Here is a 21,663-nt window from a genome sequence, read left to right as displayed (position 1 = left end):
TTTCTTTCTTTCTTTCTTTCTTTCTTTCTTTCTTTCTTTCTTTCTTTTCTTTCTTTCTATCTTTCTTTTTCTCTTTCTTTCTTTCTTTCTTTTCTTTCTTTCTTTCTTTCTTTCTCTGTGTAGAATGCAACCTTCTTCTTTTTTTTTTAATTTAAATTCAATTAGCCAACATATAGTACATCACTAATTTTTGATGTAGTGTTCAATGATTCATTAGTTGCGTATAACACCCAGTGCTCATCACATCACGTGCCCTCCTTAACGCACATCACCCAGTTACCCCATCTTTCTAATTAACACATGCAACCCCTCCTTATACACACTTCCTCCCTTCAGCAGGAGGAGGAAATTTCACTGGTAATTCTTTGTGCTCTTTTCTCTACAGGGTAAAATCTTCAACATTGCTATCAGACAGGGTGAACCTGATTTGGTTCCATGTAGGCTTACAAAAGTCATCCATTGCTAGAGGGAGCTCTTGAGACAAGACACATTGCCTCTCAGCAACAAATCCAACTTAACTTAGCATGACAAGCATCTCAGGACACATTTACACACACAACAGCCACAGCGTCTTTCATAAGCTGTCATGGTCATGAGGCCTCTGTTAAGTAACTCCTGATCCTCATTCCTGGGCCTTTTTCCCAGGAGCACAGTCATGGTAGTATTGGTAATACTCTAGTTTTGCCTGATTTCTTAAACGGCCACAGAGGCTCCCTGGCAAGGCTGCAAGGCCTCTCCCTAACAGGATAGCAAATGGGGAAAGGGGTCGCAGTTTAGCTCTGAGAAGCCAGCAGGAAGACTGGCCTGCCTGTCCCTGACAGTTTCTGCAATTCACCCCCTAAAGTAGGTCAGCAACAGCCAACTCTCATCACCATATTCGTATGGAAACTGGAAGTCTTAGAATTTTAAATGAGAACAAACCAACCAGCTGGGTTGTTTCTAACTTTTTTTTTTTTCTTTTTAAGAGAGTCAGCTAGAATAAAAGTCAAGACTATTTGAGAACCAGCCCCTGGTGGACAATTACACTTGATTTTATACTTGATTTTTACTACGTTTTGGCAAAACAATAGATTTGGGCTGGGGGATTATTGCTGACAATTCTCCTCAATGAGTGCCTTGGGCTCAGTTTTGCTTCTTCAGAAACACTGGCTTATTACTCCTTAGCTCAAGCCTCACTTCTAGGGCCTTCTAATGATGCTTGAGAAAGGACATCAGTTTATTCTGGAGGGGTCTGGTTATCGAAACACACCTTACTTGGGACCAGAGCACAGGCTTTGGAGTCAGACCGTCAATGTGATCTAGAGCAAAAGAACCTAGCCCTCTGTGCTCTGCTTTGTTCATCTGTTGGGTGGAGACAATAACTGCAAGCTGGTAAGATGACCATTCAGGTTGAATGGGATAATGCAGATACCGTCTTAATGTTGTACTTGTGTCAGAGGAAAACTCAAGAAAGCATTACCATGATTTTTATAAAGTGAGACTATAAAGGGATTACCTACAAAGGCAGAATCTCCCATAAATGCCCAGAACAGTTTCACCCAACAAACAAATCTCAAGACCGACCACCCTAGAACCTCTTGCCCAGGTCCCTCTTGCCTAGAACTTCATGAACTGGTGTTGTTCAAATGCCGGGTGTCAAAACTTAATTCTGAAACACACACACACACACACACACACACACAGACAGACTGTATATGGAACTGTCACTACTAGGAGTCTTGGGCTGAAGCCCAGGGATCTCATAAGTCTGCCAAGCGGCCCCTCAGACTTGCCTCTGCACGAAACTATGGACAGGAGACTTCGTGGTTGCCATCAGCTGGGCCAGAGGGAGATGACAGGAACTGACAGTGGGGCGTGCAGGAGGCTCAGGGGTGCCTCCCACCTACAGTCCTGTCCCTGCCCGGGGCCACAGTGCTCTGAAGACCACCGTCCATCAGACCCTTTAAGGTCAGCACTCCCTCTTCTCATCACCTTACTCTTCCTCTCCATTCTTCAATTTGGCAAACATTTATTAAGTGCCCACCACAAGCCAGACACTATGCCAGGCGTTGGAGAGCTCCTGGTCCAGCAGACACAACAGGCCCCAACATGTAGTTCCCAAATGACAGTGGGTGTCCACGGCATTCTCTGGAGTGAGCCCAGACAGAGTGAATGGGCCACACTTTTGGTGACCCCGAGTCTTTATGGAGCTCAAGACAATTCCGTTAGCAAGAATGTCCCAGCCAGCAGGTCACTCACCACATTGGTTTCCTGCGTGGCCCTGGCCCACTCCACAGGCCTGCACTCGGTGTTCAGGTGTGCTGGGAGACGTCTTTGCCCCTTCCAGGTCCATGCCTGAGAGCTGGAGGTAAAACTGCTCCCTGTTGGCAGCCTTCCGGAGCGCGCGGATGGCTTTCCGGAGCCGCTTCTCTGTTCGCTTGACGATGCAGCTCAGGTCACAAGAAGCTACCGAAACAAGAGGGATCACCGTGGGGGAGGAGGTCATGCTGCAGCATGTGAGGGTGTCCAGGGTGGTGAGGGACCCACCAACACCCACAGTTCCCTGGGGACAGAATGGGGGGATACCTGGGGCTGGGCACCTCACAGGCTGGGCAGCATTTGACTCAAACAGAAATTGGTTGGCCAAAATGGAATCTTTGAGTTTTTATGAAACAGATAAAACCATGAGGTTCCAAACCAATTCAGTTTAGTTTGGGAGTGAAAAAACAAAAAAACAGGAGATACTTCAGTGGTTGCATTATCTTCTCCCCCCACCAAGAATGACGAAAAGTGAAAGGCAAAGGAGTAAGGAGCAAACTGTGAGGAGCCTGGCACCACGGACTGTTTTCAGACCAACCTGTCACCTCCTTTTGGTTAGTTTCAAGTTCAAACTCAACAGAGATAAACATTTCCTTAGTGGCGCTGGGGCGGCCAGGGGCTCCCGGGACTTGCTTGCCGGAGCTGCATGTAAGGTTTGCGTAGCGGAAGCTCTCTTTTACTGAGCTGTGCTTCTCTGTATGAAGAAACAAAATTATCGGAAGCCAGATCCTGGCAAAGCACTCAGTTGAACATTCGCTAGAGCTCAGTAAACATTTCATTAGAACAACTCTCAAGGGACGAAGTGATTAACTCCAGATGCCAGGACGCTGCAAGCCTCAGCTTGGAGCACGATGACATTTTAATTTCGAAGAGCCTCCTATATAACTTAACAATTTAGCTCTTGAAAATTATTTTCATGGATGAATGCTGGATGTGTGCGACTGACCGGCCACATGTGTGGGAGACAGGGAAGACAGGAACCAGGGTCGCCTTGCAGTCCTAACTGCCGACCTGCTAAGGTGTGCTCCGTGTTCTCACAGTTGGTTTCCTTAGAGCCGGACTGTGATGTACCAAGCAGGGGCTGAGACTTCAAAGAGGGAATGAGCACAGGAGTGGAAAGGAAACCAACTCCTGCTTTCAGGCAAACTGAGCTTGGAGTAATTGCAACCCAGAGGGGAAGCTGGGAGGCGCATTAACAGCGATGTCTCATTTTGAAATAACCAGGAGCAATGCACGGCACAAAGCATCCAGAGAACCAAACAGTATCATGAAGGCATCTAGGGTGGGAGGAAGTGTTGCGCAAGGCAGGGCTCTGCACATCCCCGTTCCGGACTCTCTTAGATAGAACCGAGAGTTCCCATATATTCTTTGTTAAGTTCCCCTAATGCTATTATCAACACTGAGAAATTAACATAGTACAATACCATTAAGAAGACTAAAGACCAAGACTATTTTTAAATAATGCTTTTTCCCTCTATCTAAAAGCATGAAAGATGGGCGTCTGGGTGATTCAGTTGGTTGAGCAGCTGACTCTTGATTTCGGCTTGATCATGAGGTCATGATCTCGGGGTCATGGGATCGAGGCCTGCACTGGGCTCCACACTCAGTGGGGTATCTGCTTGAGACTCTCTCTGTCTCCCCCTCTGCCCCTCTCCCCTCAAACAAATAAATAAACAAATCTTTAAAATAAATAAATAAATAAAGTATAAATGCTCACTGTGGAGAATTTGGAAAATGCAGAAGAAAAAAATGAAAATTTCCTGTCATCCCCCCCACAATGAGATATAGCTACTACTAATCATATGATGAGTTTCCTTTCTTTTTCTTCTACTCATACTTTTTCTTACACAGTCTGGGTTGTATTAGATATATGAAATCTTACTCTCCCCTCTCCATTTTAGCATTATAAGAACATTTTCCTATGTCACTAAACATTCTTAAGAACACATAATTAATAGCTGCGTAATATTCCATCAAATGGAGGTACCAAAATTAACCTCAATTTCTTGAAATATGCAGCCAAAAGTGACTACAGTGAACTTCATGTTTATTTGTATGATTCATGTGATGGCAAACTGGGGAAAGAAGCATCCCTAATACATGAGTCATGATTTTTTTTAATCTCTAAAATTATTTTATGAAATAATACAGGAAGTGTGAGCTGGGGAGGGGAGGGAAGGAGGGGGTATTGGGAGGAGGTATTGGGTCCCGCTCTTCTCTACCAGGCCAGTTCTATTTGGATGGTGTTTGTCCTGCTGAAGCCAATGGAGTCACTGCCTCCAAAGACTGGATCCAACAGGAAAGCTGGATATTACATCTTTGTTCATCAGAGATTATCCTGAACCAAACCTTTCTCATTTCTTTGGCTTATATTCCAAGCAAAGTCTGAGATCTAGAAAATTTAACCCAATATAATCGCAAACTGCCAATGCATCTTAAAGCCCTTACTGATTCCCGTGAACTCACAGGTTTCTCCAGAGCTCACCGTGTGTGCCTGGCAAAGGAAGCCCTGCGTATAACTCCACAGCTATACAGGGGTGCTAGGCTAGGCTCCTCTTCCCCCTGGGGAGAGAGTCCTTGGAGATTCTGGACTGTTCGATCCCGTCTGAAGGGCTCAGCATGTTACAGGCCCCTTTCCCAACATGCAAGCAAGCTCCCTGCACCAGCCATCTGATTTCATACCTGGTAGTGCTGGTCGCAGACCCTCGGAAAACAGCTCAGCCTTTTTCAAACTACACTTGCCTTCATTTAGTTTAAAGGTTACACTTGTCCTGACGGTGGCGACATCTTCAGAAAGAAACAAGTGAGAGATGTTACCTTCAGAGGCAAAGGAATGGAAAGACCTGGTGGGTAATGGCGAGCTGTCCTGAGGCTGGGTCCCACCACACGCTGCACACCCTGAGCCCGTCTCTTACCCTGAGTCCACAACAGATCTGGCTCATGGAGTAACCATGATCCTGAGGCTGGGGATGCCAGGAGCCTCCTAAGAGTAACACCTATCCCTCTAGCTGAGATGAATCCAATGCTCAAATATAATAAAGAGAGGGCCCCAAACAACCTCAACGCCGAGATGAACTATGAGGTCACTTTTGTGACTTCCTGAGAAAGAAGACCAGAATCTCCTAGTTCTAATTTGGACACGACTGCTGGGGGAAATGGTGAAGGGCAGATTCTCCTGGAAAAGCCTTTCCTGGGAGGACAAGGTTGAGGGAGCAGACGAGGATGGCACTCTCCAAACACGGCTAGGATGTTTGGGCTCTGGGGGCAGCAAAGGTCCCACTTTGAGGGCCTCGTGTGCAAAATTCTGCTCTCCCCCCACAATCAGTCTTAACCATATGTTAAGCTATGGAGCCAAAGCCCAGGATTCATACTCTGGCTCTTTGACTTGTGATGAGGACTTAAGCAAGTTACTAAAACTCCCTAAGCCTCAGTTTCCTCACCTGTAAAATAGACAAAATTGGGGTACTTACATTAAGGTACCTACATTACTGTGAGGATTAAATGAGATGATACAAAAAAATAAATAAAAAGTTTAGCCTACTGTCTGGCACACAGTAAGAACTGAGTAACTATTAACTACCAGCTTGCCCACCCTGGTTAAAACCCCAACTCCACTATTTCCTCTCTGAGTCTGGGTGCATTATTTCACCTCTCTGAACCTCGGGCTCTTCATCTGATTAATGAGAAGAATAGTAAAATTTCCCTGAGCACTGCAGTGTGGATTAAATCAGCTCAGACATGTAATACAGTGGCTGGTATATTTAACCGCTCAGTCAATATATTCGAGTATTATTGTCCCGCTTTGGGTCGCTAGCTCTGCTCATATATGTAATATGGACATCAAGAATCATTTCCTCATTCAGACGTTCTCAGGATGTAATCACAGAGATGTCTAAATCTGGGAGGACAAGGTTACTTAAAATCTTTACATTTTATCCTTTATCTTCTGACAAACTAGAAAGGGTTGGGGCCTCTTTCTCTGGACAGAATCTTTGCCCCCTGTCATGCCTATGTCTATCTCCACCAATGTCATGTGCACCAGGCACACACTGCCTGGTGGGCCTTTGAGGTACAGGGAGTTTGGGAGACCCGAGTGTCCTGATCCCAGAGCTCTGTGGGCCTCTGCCCAATATGATGACCCGCCAGGGCTGAACACGGACGGGGCCTCCGAGCACACAGTGGACACTTGGTAAAGATCTGTTACATGGTGAGTCGGTTTTCAGGCACCAAGGCTGTGGGCAAGAACAGACTGCAATGTGCTCGCAGCACTGAGGAGATTAAGAGAAGAGAAAATAAAGCCAACGCTCAAGAATAGCACCCCAAGAATGAAGCCCATTTATCACAGTGAACCTCAGAGAGAACACGCAGATTTGGTAATTACCCCCGAAAGTGGAGTCATTGGATTTTTGCTGTTTGCTCTTGAGAGAAGAGGAAGAGCCGCAGGTGACAGAGTAGGCCTCTTGCAGTCCTGACGGACAGAATGTGGGTTGTCAACATGTAAGCAAGGTTACAGTCCCTCCTGCTAGCAGCTAAACTCACTCCCCGCCCCCCTTTCCACAGAAACCACTAGACAAATACCCAGCATATGAGGCATCAAAGCATGGGCCGCCGGTGGTCAAGGGCCGCTGGTCAAAGACCTGGGAAGCCTTTGAGGGCACCTAACTCCTAACGGCCAGGAAGGCCTGGCCCTGGCACGAGGACTTGCCCCAGGGACTGGGACCCACTCACCTGAGGAGAGGTGAATGCCCGAGTGACATCTGAGGAAGCACCTGTCTCCTCCACCACTCTTACCGCAATGCAGGGACACATGGGGTGACACACTAGTGGGCAGGACCCCCTTCACTTCTAGACAGGACAAAAAGCAGACACTTACAGCAAGAGCAGGACACTTCCAGGTGAGTCCCAATCAACCCAGGCCCCAGGAAAAGAAGGTAGGGCTGATATCCAGCACAGAGCACAAGACACAGGACACTATTTCCCTCCAAAGTAAAGAAGCTACGTGTGTGCTGGTTTTGGTTTTTTTTTCCCCATGCGGGAAAACAGAAGGGAGTTCCGACCTACACAGAAGCACAGAAGGACACACCGAAGAGCCTGTAAAGTATCTCCTGTTTTTGAACTATTTCAAGAATGGCTGCTGCCGCCGAGGGGACAAGCGTCAGGGACGGGAGGAGGGCGGGCGCCCCCCGGCCCCGTGGGGACAGGGCCGCCATGCCAATGCGAGCCCGCTGACTGTGGGACACGGCACCCCTTACCCACACAGTCTTTCTGATTCCAGTGGAGCTTGTATGCAGAGTGGCACCGGCATTCGTAGCTGCCCACTGTGTTCACACAGACCTGCCGACAGCCCCCATTGTTGACACTGCACTCGTTGGTGTCTGCAGAACAAAACACTCTCCTGTCACAGCAGCCCGCTGGCGACCAGGCTGATGCCGTCCCTCCCCTGAGGAAGCAGCAGGGAAGCCACAGGGTTGAAACTCACTAAACCAAGGGAAGGTGCTAACCGCCTTCGGGATGTGCACTGGGCACCAGCTGACCCCACTCCCCACTCCGTGGGTTTCCTGGCAGAAGCTCCGCCAGGATGGTCTCAAGTTCCGTTCTGGACCAAACCTTTCCCCCATTAAGGATACTCAGAAGGGGGCACGCTCTACTTTCACGTGTCCAAATGCAAACACCGCACAGGCCTCCAATGTGGAATTCTACCATCCTCCTGGGCTACACGCCAAGGGAGACAGAGTTAGGATTCCTCACTGGACAGTTCATATTGAGTAGCTGAAGTATAGAGAAGGAAAATGACTTGCACTAATCCGCATCCACCCAAGACTGAGTCCAGGCTGGAAGGCAGCTCCACCTAAAACCCAGACACACATCCGTATTCAGGGCATATATCCTTGGGGTTTCTTGATGGACTGGAAGAGGATGTATTTAGCCATGCCAAGGATGTATTGAAACGGAGAAGAGAGACAATGCTATCTATACCAAACCACTACTCTCCATTCTTCTTAAGCACAGGACACAAGAATTGGGCAGGAAGTATTTAAGCCCATGGTTCCCAAATATTCAGATATTCAGTATCACCCTGGAAGCCCTAGCCATTCTGAATCAGAATCTGAATCTGTATTCTCAAAGACTGTTCAATGAACCTGATGATCAGGGGGAGCAGGGTGGGAGTCATTTGATGTCAAATCTGATTTATGCCATAGTTGACATGAGCATGAGGACAAATGACATCAGAACACGGGGCTACACGGGCACAACCCAGAGAGATAGAGCCGATGGTCCACTTCCAGCTCAAAGACCTGCTCGAAGACCAGCTCAGATCTTGAAACAGGCCTCTCAGCTCAGCTGGTTCCTGGGAACAGCAAGGCTATGGAAATGGTGGGTGCCCTGCCCAGTCTCTCTGAGGACTGTGACTTTATGATCCACTGGGAAGTTCCAACAGACAGGGTATCAGCTCCTGAGAGATCCTCCCACTGTCTGAATACACTACATCAGTAAAGTCAATAAAAAGTTCGCAGTTGATTAGCTCAGCTCCTCTCTCTGCTCCATAACGTAACATGTTAAAGGGATCAATGTGAATAGATTTCCCTTAGCAGGTGCTTCCCTTGAGTTGATGAACTCACTACTATACTAAAACGTCCCATTCATTCCCCCAATATTGGAAACTTGACCCTGACCTGGGGAAACTGGGGGACATAGGTGCGGCTCCTCTGCAGGCCCAGCCTCCCCTGCCTCTCCAGGGGCCTTGTGCTCACCTCCGCAGTGGGTGAAGCCATAGAGGGTGTACCCTTTGTTGCAAGCACATGTGAACGTGCCCGGGTGGTTGAGGCAGCTGTGGTCACAGGTTCTATCCAAAGAGCATTCATCCACATCTGTAATTGTCAAAGGGAGAGGGCAGCTGAAACCAGCTCTGAGGGGTGAGTGGAAAGAGCAGGTTTAGAACTCCACTCATTGACCAACAATAAAACCAACAGAAACAGAATTTAAAAAGTATCCATCAGTTCACCTGCTCACTTGTGGCAAAGAAAATGTTGAGCAGCCTACCGTAAGTATACTCACAACCAGAATCCTTATTTCTAAATTCTGTTGCAAATTGCACTTGCCTTTAAGCTCCGTTGGTCTCTCTCCCATGCTTATTCGCAGGACGGAGTAATTTAAAATATTTAAGTGAAGCCAAATGAGGTAACGTACCTTAAAAGGGTTTGCAAACGATAAGGTGCAACCCATGCGTTACTGTTGTTATATTCCTACTGGTAAGACAACAGTAATAATTATATAAGCTATAGCAAATGGAAAGGAGAAAACAGTTGGGTTGGAAATAAATCTGGTTCCTATCTTTCCAGAATTAGTCTTCTGGTCCCAAGAGGTCAATTGGGTTTTAATGTCCTCTGCACTAAAAGAATGCATGAACGCTAACAACCTCAGTGATTTTCTATTGCAGACACTAAAATTTGGTGGTTAAGCTCCAAACTGGATCCTCTTGGCCAATCCCTTGGCTTTGTTCTTCTGCCATGGTTCAGCCCCACAGGGCCCCTCCTGTCCTGGTCTAACATGGAGGCATCACTGGCTTCAGCCGAGGTCCTGGAAACTAGCCTCAGGAGGCTGCCTTTGTCAATCTAATTATTTCTCCTGCCCTGGTCTGGTCCTTACATCTTTCCTGTAGAGTAGAATTTCAGTGCTTCACTTCCTCAACTCTTTGGAGGGTTTTAACAGAGTTATGACTTGTGTCTCCAAATGGATAAGCCAGGACCAGTGCAGAACTCAGTGGAAGCCAACTAGCCCAGAGCTAGATCTCTTTTTCAACATCAAATGTGCCATAAGAAACTATGTTAATAAAAAACAAACATTTGGAAGGAACTAGAGGAATGAAGAAATGAAATTAAAAAGGGCAAATTCTTACAAAACCTCTTCATCACTAGCTTTTCCCAGAACTCCTGGCAATTTCTTCAGTAAATTTGTTCTGTGAAAATATTTCTTCTACCAAGACCAATCCGTGAAAAATAAGAAAAAGTCCATTTCTTCCCTAGTAATTGATGTCACTCTATGAATTCTGTTATTAACATCAGCCAGTTGTCGAGAAAGTTGGACTTGTTCAGTAGCTGGCTTTGGCTGCGCATCATGGGCTGTGGCTTTGCCAAAAATAATGAGATCACTTTTCTAATTCCTTTTTAATGTGTTTACACAGCTTAAACAGTATTTCTTGCTCTGTACATTATGAAACATTATGTGGAACATCAAATTTGCCTTCCAAGTCAAATGAAAGAAAGCCATGCAATAGTCATCCAGAAGGAACTTGCTGAATTTAAAGGGGGCTATACTTGAACTGCCTGACAAATTATGTATTAAGCGGAAAAAAAGGAGAGAGAAACCTAATTCACACACCATAAGATTTTAAAAAAAGGTAATGTTACATTTTTATTACCTGAGGTGAAAGCAGATATTATTTTCTGATTTTGATTTAATTCTGGGATTTCTAACAAAATAAGTTAGGCTGTTCTTATTCCCAGAAATGGAACAAGACTACATGACAGCACATCTTTCCTGACAGCGACTTCCTGTATATCCATAGGGCATAAAAGGTGCTCATCTGAAAATATAAATGATGCTCCTCATCCAACACAGCTTACCACCACCCCAGAGTTATTAATAACAACAACTGCTCCCCAAAGATGCTCCCCTGACACCCCTTGTGTGGGAGGAATGCATCTAAGAGGGGGGTCTGCAATCCTGCCTTGCCTCCACTCAATCCCCTCCCTCCCTCCCCACCGTCCCTCTCCCCAAGCCCCAGAGGCTGGTTGGTCATTAAAACAAGGGCTGTAAGGAAGAGACCAACTGGTACATGACCTTGATTATGGGTTGACCCCAACTTTTCGCTAGGAAAAGGTAAGGTATGTTAACTAAATCTACATATTTTTGCCAAGTTTTGTTATAAAAATCCACAAAATTAAAGGAATTTTAGAAAATTTAGAAAAAAGAAATTATTCATAATCTCAACACCCTAAGGCAAACCTGTTTACACTCTGTGATCCATGCCATTTCTAGCAGTGAGCTCTGTATAATCACACCAGATGGATTCTTTGAGGTGTCCTCTAATCATTAAAGCTTAATGTCCAAAATATACTCGTGAGCTACATCGGTGTTTTTATTCTACCGACAGACGAAATAAGTGAGGCATGGGTTGGCGGTTGGATTAATGACTCCATCGAGAAGCCCAATGAGCCAGTCTCTGCCAGCGTGGGGTTTTGTCTTCTCGGCTCCAACCAGCGGGCACTGCACAACACAGCTACGTTTCGGCACATACCTTGGCAAGACTTCTCATCTGTTAATAATTTAAATCCCTTTTTGCAGCTGCAGTCAAAACTGCCCACGGTGTTTTTGCAGAAATGATCGCAACCTCCATTGCGGGTCTGGCACTCATCAATGTCTGTAACAGGCAAGCATCGGCAAATCAGAGAGCAAAACTGGCCTGCTTTTCTACAAATCCCTGACATGCTATTGTGTGCATGCTTCAATACTCTCTGCAACAAAAACAGACCCTGTGAAAGCATGTAAAGATGTTTGCTGATGTTTTTAATCTTACACATGTTTTCTTGTTTGGCTGAACCAACTGGGAAAGACAAGTGCCTCGGCCCTTGAGAATTCTGACTTGTGCTACCCTCGGCTAGCATTAAGGAAACAAATTATGGGAAAGAATGGTGATGTCCTGTTATATTCTCATCCTGGCACTGCTCTCTCGAGATAAGATGGCTCCCTTCGGTATACTTTCCATTCCAATTTAATGATTTAAATTATAAGGAATTAGAACATTTGTTTTGGCAAATTACACGACGATCAAGTAGCCTCAATGCTTTTAAATGATTCCTGATACTCAAATTAATCTTATCTTCTCTCAGTTTCATCTGGTAACTGGTTATCTGCTTTGTATCATGTTAAAGAACAAAGCCTTTGTACTCTTGCCCAAGAAATACTAGCAGGTCATTGAGGTCTCTATTGATCAGTAAAAGTTAATTGTACAGCTATTCATTAAGTTCTCTGGATAAAAATCTTGGCTGTTATTTATATAATAATCTCTAGGCTGTTACTTATGATAGGCTGATACTATCACCTGCAAATGAATGTTTTCTTGAACTTCTGCCTTTTTCTAATAAGGCTGCTGCCTGGGTTATCTGATGCTTGCAGAAGCTGACCTTCTCAACAGTTAGTGTAATTAAGTTGGTTCTAATTAAGCTTACTCAATTATAATCTTCCACTAGCCCAGGGAAGAAAAGCTTTTCCAGCGAGATGAATCATACTCTTTCTGGAGTCTCTCCAGGAGGTTTGGTGGGGGGGGGGGGGGGGAAGAGCTGCCTTTACCCCCACACATTAGCAGCTTGGAGAGGCACAGGCTACCTTTACAGGTCTTCCCATCCAACTGGAGAGTGAATCCAACGGGACAACTGCAATGAACACCTGTCGAAGTATCCTTACAGGTGCGATCGCAGCCTCCATTGTTGACAGCACACGTTTCTGACAAGGAGGGACGAAAAAGACAGTTAGCTTGCTAAAGAAGCACTGATACAGCTGGGAGGAAAGGCTATGACTGCAGAATTAATGCTTGACAAAGTTCACGAAAGCCAAGGGGCACTCACAATTGTATCCCAAGTCTCTATCACCTGCAGGTGAGATAAAGGGAGGGCAGGGGCAGCTCCTCTCACCCACCTAAATAAGAGACATCTCCCAGAGAAGCTTGAGAGAGGGGTAAAAATGGCTCTCCAGCCTGCTGAGGCTTCCCCCCCTCCACTGGCAGGTCTGAAGCCACTACATGTTCCTATTGATCCACAGCCACTGACCTGCTAAGTGTGGCCACATCTGGCAAGCTAGATGTGAATGCAGAGCAGGGCAAAGAGGGATGATCCCTCCTTCATCCTGAACCCTCTCCCTTCAATATAAGAAATGGGCGAAGCAAGAGACGGCAAGCTTCGCCTACCCCAACCATTCTCTTGCTGCAAACCAACGACTTCATCCTTGCAACTGCCAATTAACTCAGATTAGGAGTTTACCTTTCCCTGAAAGGAGAAAGAACTTGTCACAGATACATGAAAAATCAGCCACAGTTATTAAGTCCCATCTATAGAGATAAGGAACAATAAGCAAATGTCCTTCTAGTTTTACCTACTGCTTTTACTTCCATAGCTACCTCAATGTACAGCCTCGGGGAAAAAGCTTAGTTCTAATCAAATATGCCAGACAGAACAGGTATATCACTGTTTCCTCTCAAAACCTCACATGAGAGTAAAAAGATTTTTTAAAGCATAAATCCTTAAGAACTGGTACAGCCACTGTGGAAAACAGTACGGAGGTTCCTCAAAAAGTTAAAAATAGAACTACCCTATGAGCCAGTAATCACACTATTGGGTATTTACCCCAAAAATATGAAAACACTAATTCAAAGGGATACATGCACCCCAGTGTTTATAGTAGCATTATCTACAATAGCCAAAGTATGGAAACAGCTCAAGTGTCCATCGATTGATGAATGGATAAAGAAAATGTGGTGTGTGTGTGTGTGTGTGTGTGTGTGTATACATATATATGTGTGTGTGTATTTATATATATAATGGAATATTACCCAGCCATAAAAAGGAAAGAAATCTTGCCATTTGCAACGACACGGATGGAGCTAGAGAGTATTATGCTAAGCAAAATAAGTCAGAGAAAGACAAATACCATATGATTTCACTCATGTGGAATTTAAGAAACAAAACAAATGAGCCAAGGAAAAAAGAGGGAGAGACAAGCCAAGAAACAGATTCTTAACTACAGAGAACAAACTGATGGTCACCAGAGAGGAGGTGGGTAGGGGGATGGGTGAAAGAGGTGATGGGGATTAAGGAGTGCACTTGTTGTGATAAGCACTGGGTGTTGTATGGAGGTTTGGGTCAGTAAATTGTATACAGACTAATATTACACTGTATGTTAACTATACTGAGATTAAAATTTTTAAAAAGTACAAATCCCTAAGGACAAAGAAAATGGAAGCAAAGACAATAGACGGAAGATGTCAAATATTCTGGAAGCGGCATGTCAAGGAGGGGCAGTAATGGACAAAGCAGAAAGCTAAACCCTAGCAGTCTGCAGAGGGGGTGCCAACAAGTGGTGAGCTCGGGTAAGCCATAGAACTCCAGAAAGGCCCGGGAATTGGAGATACTAACTTACTCTAGAGGCAGAGGTAAGGTAGGAGTTAAAAACAGGAAGATTGATTGTAAGTCTATAGAACAAACAGACAAACCCTCAGATCCCCTCCTAAATTCCACAGCCAGGTGACTACCCCTTTCTTATTTGGGCCACAGCAGAGAAATTCATCTTCTGGAGAAGTAGGACCAGAGAAGCACTGGACTTGAGGATACCAGGAACAGCAGGAGGGAGGAGGACACACGGTCAGGTGAAAGTCTATACCCTGAAAAAAGGGATCTCAAAGCCTCACCACCACCACCCGCCCCCCACCCCAGCTCCAAAATCACTGGCAGTCAAGTCTACGTCCCCTCAGCAGGAGACTGAAGGATTCCTCTCCAGCTAAACTGGCCTGGCCAAGTGAAAAGACATACAGATACTGGCATTTGAGGGTCTCCAAATGAAATGGCTAAGTCACTGCCTAGTCATCCAAGTTTAAAGCCTACCGGCTGGTAGAACATCCAATTAACTTTTTACTATTTCACTATTAAATATGAAAAGTCAGCCTAGAGGGCGCCTGGGTGGCTCAGTTGGTTAAGCGACTGCCTTCGGCTCAGGTCATGATCCTGGAGTCCCTGGATCGAGTCCCGCATCAGGCTCCCTGCTCGGCAGGGAGTCTGCTTCTCCCTCTGACCCTCCCCCCTCTCATGTGCTCTCTCTCATTCTCTCTCTCTCAAATAAATAAATAAAATCTTTAAAAAAAAAAAAAAAAAAAAAAAGAAAAGTCAGCCTAGAATCGACAGGTATTTCAGGAAGGCCTTTAATATGAATAGATGCACCAAATCAAATGAAAAGGGAAAAGGGAACTTGGATGAAACAAAGACAATACAGGGAACAAAAGAAAAGTTTTAAAAATCTCCTAATTAATTTCCCTAAAGAGATAAGGAAAGCATTCATGAAATATGAATAGGTGCCTCCAACAGAAGACCAAAGTAAAATTCTTAAAAACTTAAAATATGAAAGCAGACATTTAAAAAGAATCCTGTAGAGGGTTGGAAGAAAGAAAATGAAAAATCTCCTAGGAAGTAGAACAAAAACTTAATTAGTGGAGTTAAAACAGCCAACTGACAGAAGTTTCAGAGAGAAAGAATAGGGAATAGGTAGTTAAGAAAATTATCAAAGAAAAAATATAAGGAACTTTCTCAGAACTAGAGGGCTAGTTCTATATTTGCCATATTGAAAAGGCCAACTGAGTGTTCAGCACAACAGGTGGGAAAAGTCCCATCGTGAGGGTCGTTATTGTGAAATTTCAGACCACCAGGGACAAGGAGAAGACCCTAAAAACAACCAGAAAGAAGCTTTCATGGGTTCCATTCAAAGGAGCAAGAATAAAAATTACTTTAAGACTTCTGGAAACAACACTGAATGCTTGAAAACAATAGAGCACTCACTACTCACAACTCTGAATTCTATACTGAGCCAAATGCTCAATAAAGGTAGAGTAGAAAGGCATTTTCAGGAATGGGAGGTTTTTTAAAAACCTATACCTACCCATGTGAACTAACAACAGAGAAGACATGGGGTCCACAGACACAGGAGCGAGGTGAAGGGGATTCCCAGGCTGGTGCTAGCGGGAAGACCCAGATGAGAGGTGTGCAGCCAGCCCGGAGGAGTCACGCCCCTCTAGAGCAGGAGAAACCTCAGAAGACACTTTAAAAATTTTTTTATTTATTTATCTATTTATTTGAGAGAGAGAGAGAGTGGGGGGGGGCGGCGAGGGAGAAGCAGACTCCCAGCTCAGCAGGGAGCCCAACTCGGGGCTCAATCTCAGGACCCTGAGATCATGACCTGAGCTAAAGGCAGACACTTTACCGACTGAGCCATCCAGGTGCCCCCAGAAGATACTTTTTAAGAAGAAAATGGAATTAATAAGTCGAGTGCTGTATTTGAACACATTAAAAGGGTTTTAGAACTCTGCTCAAAATTTGCAAAAGAACTGGTAAGAGGTACTTAGAAACCTAGGCAAACAAAGAAAACAATAATCATAGCACACTACATGGTGGGGGTGACTCATATTTAGATACTCCTCAGCACAATGATGTAAATATGTACTGTTGATCTCAATAGTGATAGAACCGCAGTAAGGGTGTGGGGGAGGGAGAGGGTGTGCATTGGGGGAGGGAGCAGAAGAGAGCTAAAACTCAGCGTGCTCTGGAATAAGAAGTCACAGCTAATATCTAAAACTGACACATCAGGAAATAGGTGTATAATATACTAAAACAGGAAAAAGGGAAATAACTGTATACACTCTTCAGAAATGAGGGGGAAGAGGAGTCAGAAGAAGGAACAACTAGGAGAAATGGAAATTGTTGCCTCTGGCAAATGGGATGAGAGAAAGGGAAGTTTTGAGGCAAGGAAATGACGTCTCATTACAAGCTTAACAGCACTAATTAGGTTTTTAAGGTTTTTTTATATTATCCATATGTAGTATTTTAACTTAACACAATTAAAAATAACTTTAAGAGGTCAGGAAAGAGCTCAGTGCCCAGTGACCAATGGCTGCTCAATATATTACCTGTTAAATCTAGAAGCTATCAGTAAGTGGGTTTTGTTCCGGTCAAGCCAAGCTTTCTCCGGAACAGTAATTCGCCAAATCCGCCCCCGCAGCCACAGCCTCTACTTCTGCTCCCGTCCCCAGCTCCACTGGCAGACCTTCCTACACCCACAGCCAAGTGCCACTCTTCTGCATTCATCTCTTTTGCCATCCACAGGGGCTGAAGTCAGAGGGACGAGGACTCCGCTGACAAAAACCCAGACACATGGCCCTGCTAGGCAAGGGACTGCCCCAAGTGCCTCCCTGGTCACAGCCGCTCAGAAGGACTGGTGCTGACATTCACTGGCCACCCACGAAGTCCCAGGCGTCGGACTCTGGGCACTTTGGCACATTGTCTTCCTCACTGAGCTTCCTGATAACCCTCAGAGGTAGGTTCTATTACCTCCAGTGTGAAGAAAGACCAGGAGACAGGGGCTCAGGGCAGGGGGGCAGCGTGGGGACGCTAACCGGGCCATTCAGGGGGCTGGTGCCCTTCCCACAATTGCTGGGTCCTTGGATGGGGACTAAGCAACAGCAGTGGGGGAGGAGCAGACACAACCTGGCTTGACAGGAGCTGCTGACCGTGGTCCAGCTGGTCTGAGGGCATATGGGCCCCTGGTTCAGGCCTGAGGTAGTAACTGAGGGAGGGACAGGGTCAAGGACAGTGGCCAGGAAGGGTGGGGGAGGCGCCTACCCATGAGCAGCCGCCGCTTCACCCGCTTATCGCCGTCCACCAGCGACGTGGCATTGCTCTCTGTCACCTCCAGGGCAATGTCCTCTCGCTCTGTAAGAGACGCCCAAGGGCACAGCTCTCCGACTGAATGAGTCAGATGGCTCACCCCCTGCACAACCACTTCTGCCGAAACCCCAGACGTGAGCACAATGGAGGATATGCGACTCTGTTCGCTCAATAAAAATGTGTTGTAACGAGGCTCTGTGGGAAACCCGGCCTGTTAAATGGCCACAGAGCCTTAGTTAACATTGGAAAAGATTCTTGAAGCATATTGCAGCGACCAAAGAGACACCAGGGAATGCAAGCTTCAGGTTCACTCCAGTACCCTTAGTCCAGCACAAAAAGAATCTTGGGGCTGGGAACCTCTAAATGGAGCTAGCGAAGGACATGCCACGAAGTACAGGATTGGCATCCTGACAGAAATACGCAACACTGTCTTCTGCTGACCATAACGGCCACCGCGTCATCACAAACGGCTAGCTTTAACTTCATGTCGCCCTGGCCCCAGCCTCCAGGATACCATCTTCAGGAGCCCCCCTAGTCTAGGAGAAGAGAAAGGGCTTTCCGAGGTGGCACAGGGAGAGAGAGACCCCCCTCCCAGGACTAGACCCCTCACTCCCTCTGTCACATGGAAGGCAGCACGGGACCTATTTGGAGGTAAATGGACCGGAAGCACCCCGAACCTGGTGCTAAACACCATTCATAGTCAGGGGTAGGCTTGGGGGGTAGGGGGTTGGGGGTTAGGGTTAAGGTTAGGGGTTAGGGGTTAGGGTTATGGGTGGGCAGGCTGGGGCGGACCCTTACCGAGTGTCAGGGTCACTCACCATGGCAGCTTCTCCCGTCTGCGTGCATCTTGTACTGGGGATGGCAGCTACACTCCGGGCCTTCGGCAGTGTCCTCGCAGGAGTGCTGGCACCCACCGTTTCCATGGTTACAGGTCACTGAGAAGAAAAGGAATCCACACGCTGAGCACTGAGTTTTCCACAACTGGGGCTGTTTTTGTTTCAGAAGGTCTCTGATATTCATTCAGCAAGTATTTGAGCACCTAGTATGTGCTAGGCCCTGTGCGTAAAACAAGTAACTCTGACTCAGAGCCTGTTGCTGTCTATGTAAATAGATAGTCGGAGCATGAATTCAAGAAATGCCGAATGACAGATTTGAGCAATTATATAGGAAGATGGGGATGGGAAGGCAGATTTTCACTATTCATTCAGCTGTGGTTGCCAGATGACCACTATTATACCAAAAGATTCTAGACTACTGCTTTGGTCTATCAGGAGAAGTTTGCATATTAATGCAGCTGTACTGGGCCTATAGAAAATGTTATAGCACTTTATGGCTGGAAGAAACAGATAATAGTTATTTGTACATATATGTTAGGATTTCTCTCATCTGATTCTATCTAGATTAGTTAGAAGGGACATTGTTCAGAGGAAATGATGACTCTGCACACACTTAATGCAACATTACCCAAGAATTACAAAGACTGTGTATGAATTCATTGATACCAGCCAAAACAAAAACAAAAAACAAAAAACAAGAAAACAAGTCAAAACTATGTATTCATCAAAGTGAACAGTGGTTACCTCTGGTAGGAGAAATGGGAGAGGGAAGAATATGCTTCCTTCACACCCTTAGAACTGTCTGAATTCTTACACAGGCATTTGTAATTTTTCCAGTTTAAAAAAACTAAATACATATTTGTGATGTGAGAAAGAAACTGTTCTGCTTCACAGTGAGGTAAACACTGTGTACTCATGAGAACAACTAAATGGGAATATGAGAAAAGTGAAGGGTCAGGAAGAAAGAGCAAAACAAAGTGAAACAGCTGGTTATGTGGTAGAATTCTGCATCTTTTTTTCTTTTTGTTTTTTCCTCAAACGTGATTATAATATTATTTGAGAAGTGACCTCTTAAAAATATTTAAAAATTTAAAATTTTAAATTCCAGGTATTCTACTGGCCAGAGTGTCACTCCACAGGTGAGCCTCATCTGGAGCCCTGGGTCCTCCTTGTGGGGATACCAAGACCCAGGAAGGTGGTCTCCACTTTGCTCAGCCCACTGGAAGCCCTCAAGGACAGCCTCACTTTTAGGGGCCCCAAGTGGTGGTGGTGGTGGTGGTGGTGGTGGCAGCAGCCCTGGTTTGGCAGGCTTCAGGGCTGCACTCTCTGCTCTGTGGTGGAGACAATGGAGATAAGGCTCTCACTGGAGAAACAACCTCCTCCTCTCTCAACTGCTAAGGTCGACTCGCTGTAAACAGCCATCCCTAGCAAACTGCAGGGAAATTATAGAAGGTCCATGGCTTTGGGAAGAGTTGCTAAATGAAAACTGTCCATGTTTCCTCTGGCATGAATAGTGGTTTAGGAACACCTTTAATGGCTGGTTATTTCCTATGACCAGTTGGAGTTTCATTCTTGTGCTTCATCATCGTGTGGCAGCTGTGTCCGGACTGTGGACACCATTCATTCATTCAGTAAACAAACATGTATTGAGCACATCCTGTGCTGGGCACTGGGGGAAGACTGAGAGGCAAAACTAAAACGAGATCCCTGACCGGGGGCATTCACAGGTGAGGGGACAGACACATAAATGTACAATTCAACCCAGGTGTCCCATGCTCTCACTGAGGAACCAACAGTGTTGTAAGGAGCCAAAATACAAAATGGCTGCCCGGCTGCTCAAGGCAGGCTTCCAGGGACGTTTAGCAAGGTGCACCAGCCTGAGAGCTAGGAGGACCTACACCTGAGCCCTCACTAGGCGCATGCTCCCTGTGTGACCTTGTTGCTTTACCTTCTCCACAAAATGAGGATAATAATACTTAGCTCAATAGGGTGGTGATATTAAGAATTCAATGGAATTGGTACATTTTTGGGCAAGCCTTTACACATAGTAAATGTGCCCTCAAAAGCAGCTACTCTCCTTCTCATTATTAGAAGTTAGGCAGAATATTAAAGGTTGACTGAGAATTCACCAAGCCAGGTCGGGATGAGCGCTTGGAGAAGGCTTGGAGGCATGAAGGAACACGGGCTGTTCTCTGACAGACAAAGAGGTAGGGTGTTTGGGAAAAGGAGGTGGATGAGGTTTGTACAAGAAGCAGGACCAGGGAGCAAAGAGCTATGGTTGCCAGATGACCACGTCTGATTTTATTCTGTGGGAACAGGGAGACCGGCCCCAGCATTCACAGTCCTTCTAAATTTAATTTCCTTCTGATTAGGTCCCTTAAAAAGTATCATCTTCCTTCCCTCCTTCCCTAGGGGAGCCCACCCCTTGTGCAGCAAACTTAGTCCTCAGTAGAGGTCAGTATCCTGGGACGGCTGCCTTCCCGGACGCAGCCGCTGTGCCGTGAGGTGGCGTTTCTGAGCTGGGCTGCAGAAGACACCCCCTGGGGTAGGCCGGCTCCCAGCACAGGCCTGTGCTAGTCTGTACTTACAGATGCAGTCTCTCTGGTTCTTGGCCAGCTCAAAGCCCGGCCGGCACTCGCAGGCGACGCTGCCCCTCGGGGCCTCCTTGCAGATGTGACTACAGCCGTGATTCTGATTCATGCAGCTCAGACCCTCTGCAAAAGAGCAGCACGCAGCCAGTGACCAGGCTGCGAGCACAGTCCTGAGCCCCAGGGGCACTGCGAAGGGCTGGAGGCTGGGACCTGACTGCCTGGGTCTCCATCAGCCCCACATTTTAAGAAAACATGCCATTAAAATCCAGCCAGGTCAACTAAGAGAGACATGAAGAATTTCCTCTGTCACCCAAGAGATCTGATGCCTCAAGTCTCCTGAAGAGGAAGGAGCCCTCCCAATACTCGGAAAAGAAAGCGCCCCCCAGGGGCTCTCTGGTGAGTGAGGAGTCACAGCCTGCAGACCCCAGGAACCGGCACTCAGACTCTTACCTCCGCCAG

The 21,663-nt window shown here is 46.2% G+C and overlaps 1 protein-coding gene across 2 annotated transcripts in view; it reads right to left on the bottom strand.

Annotated features, from left to right (window-relative positions):
* The window catches only part of SCUBE2 (signal peptide, CUB domain and EGF like domain containing 2), a 64,865-nt gene that overhangs the window by 24,149 nt on the left and 19,053 nt on the right, over nucleotides 1-21,663 (bottom strand). Inside the window, exons 5-16 of one of the 2 annotated variants that reach the window (XM_032427331.1) lie at nucleotides 21,202-21,327; nucleotides 18,596-18,712; nucleotides 17,733-17,822; nucleotides 12,685-12,801; nucleotides 11,597-11,719; nucleotides 9,051-9,167; nucleotides 7,551-7,673; nucleotides 7,027-7,143; nucleotides 6,680-6,766; nucleotides 4,981-5,085; nucleotides 2,837-2,992; nucleotides 2,239-2,445 (exon numbers count right to left, since the gene is read on the bottom strand). In XM_032427331.1, the coding sequence (XP_032283222.1) occupies nucleotides 2,239-2,445; nucleotides 2,837-2,992; nucleotides 4,981-5,085; nucleotides 6,680-6,766; nucleotides 7,027-7,143; nucleotides 7,551-7,673; nucleotides 9,051-9,167; nucleotides 11,597-11,719; nucleotides 12,685-12,801; nucleotides 17,733-17,822; nucleotides 18,596-18,712; nucleotides 21,202-21,327 (1,485 nt within the window). The remainder of the gene's footprint in view (nucleotides 1-2,238; nucleotides 2,446-2,836; nucleotides 2,993-4,980; nucleotides 5,086-6,679; nucleotides 6,767-7,026; nucleotides 7,144-7,550; nucleotides 7,674-9,050; nucleotides 9,168-11,596; nucleotides 11,720-12,684; nucleotides 12,802-17,732; nucleotides 17,823-18,595; nucleotides 18,713-21,201; nucleotides 21,328-21,663) is intronic. The other variant, XM_032427332.1, reaches the window with a different exon arrangement.

This window comes from Phoca vitulina, unplaced genomic scaffold (assembly GCF_004348235.1).
Source record: "Phoca vitulina isolate PV1807 unplaced genomic scaffold, GSC_HSeal_1.0 scaffold36, whole genome shotgun sequence".
NCBI lineage: Eukaryota > Metazoa > Chordata > Mammalia > Carnivora > Phocidae > Phoca > Phoca vitulina.
Note: the sequence above shows the minus strand (reverse complement) of the source record. Positions and strands in the feature narration are given on the sequence as shown.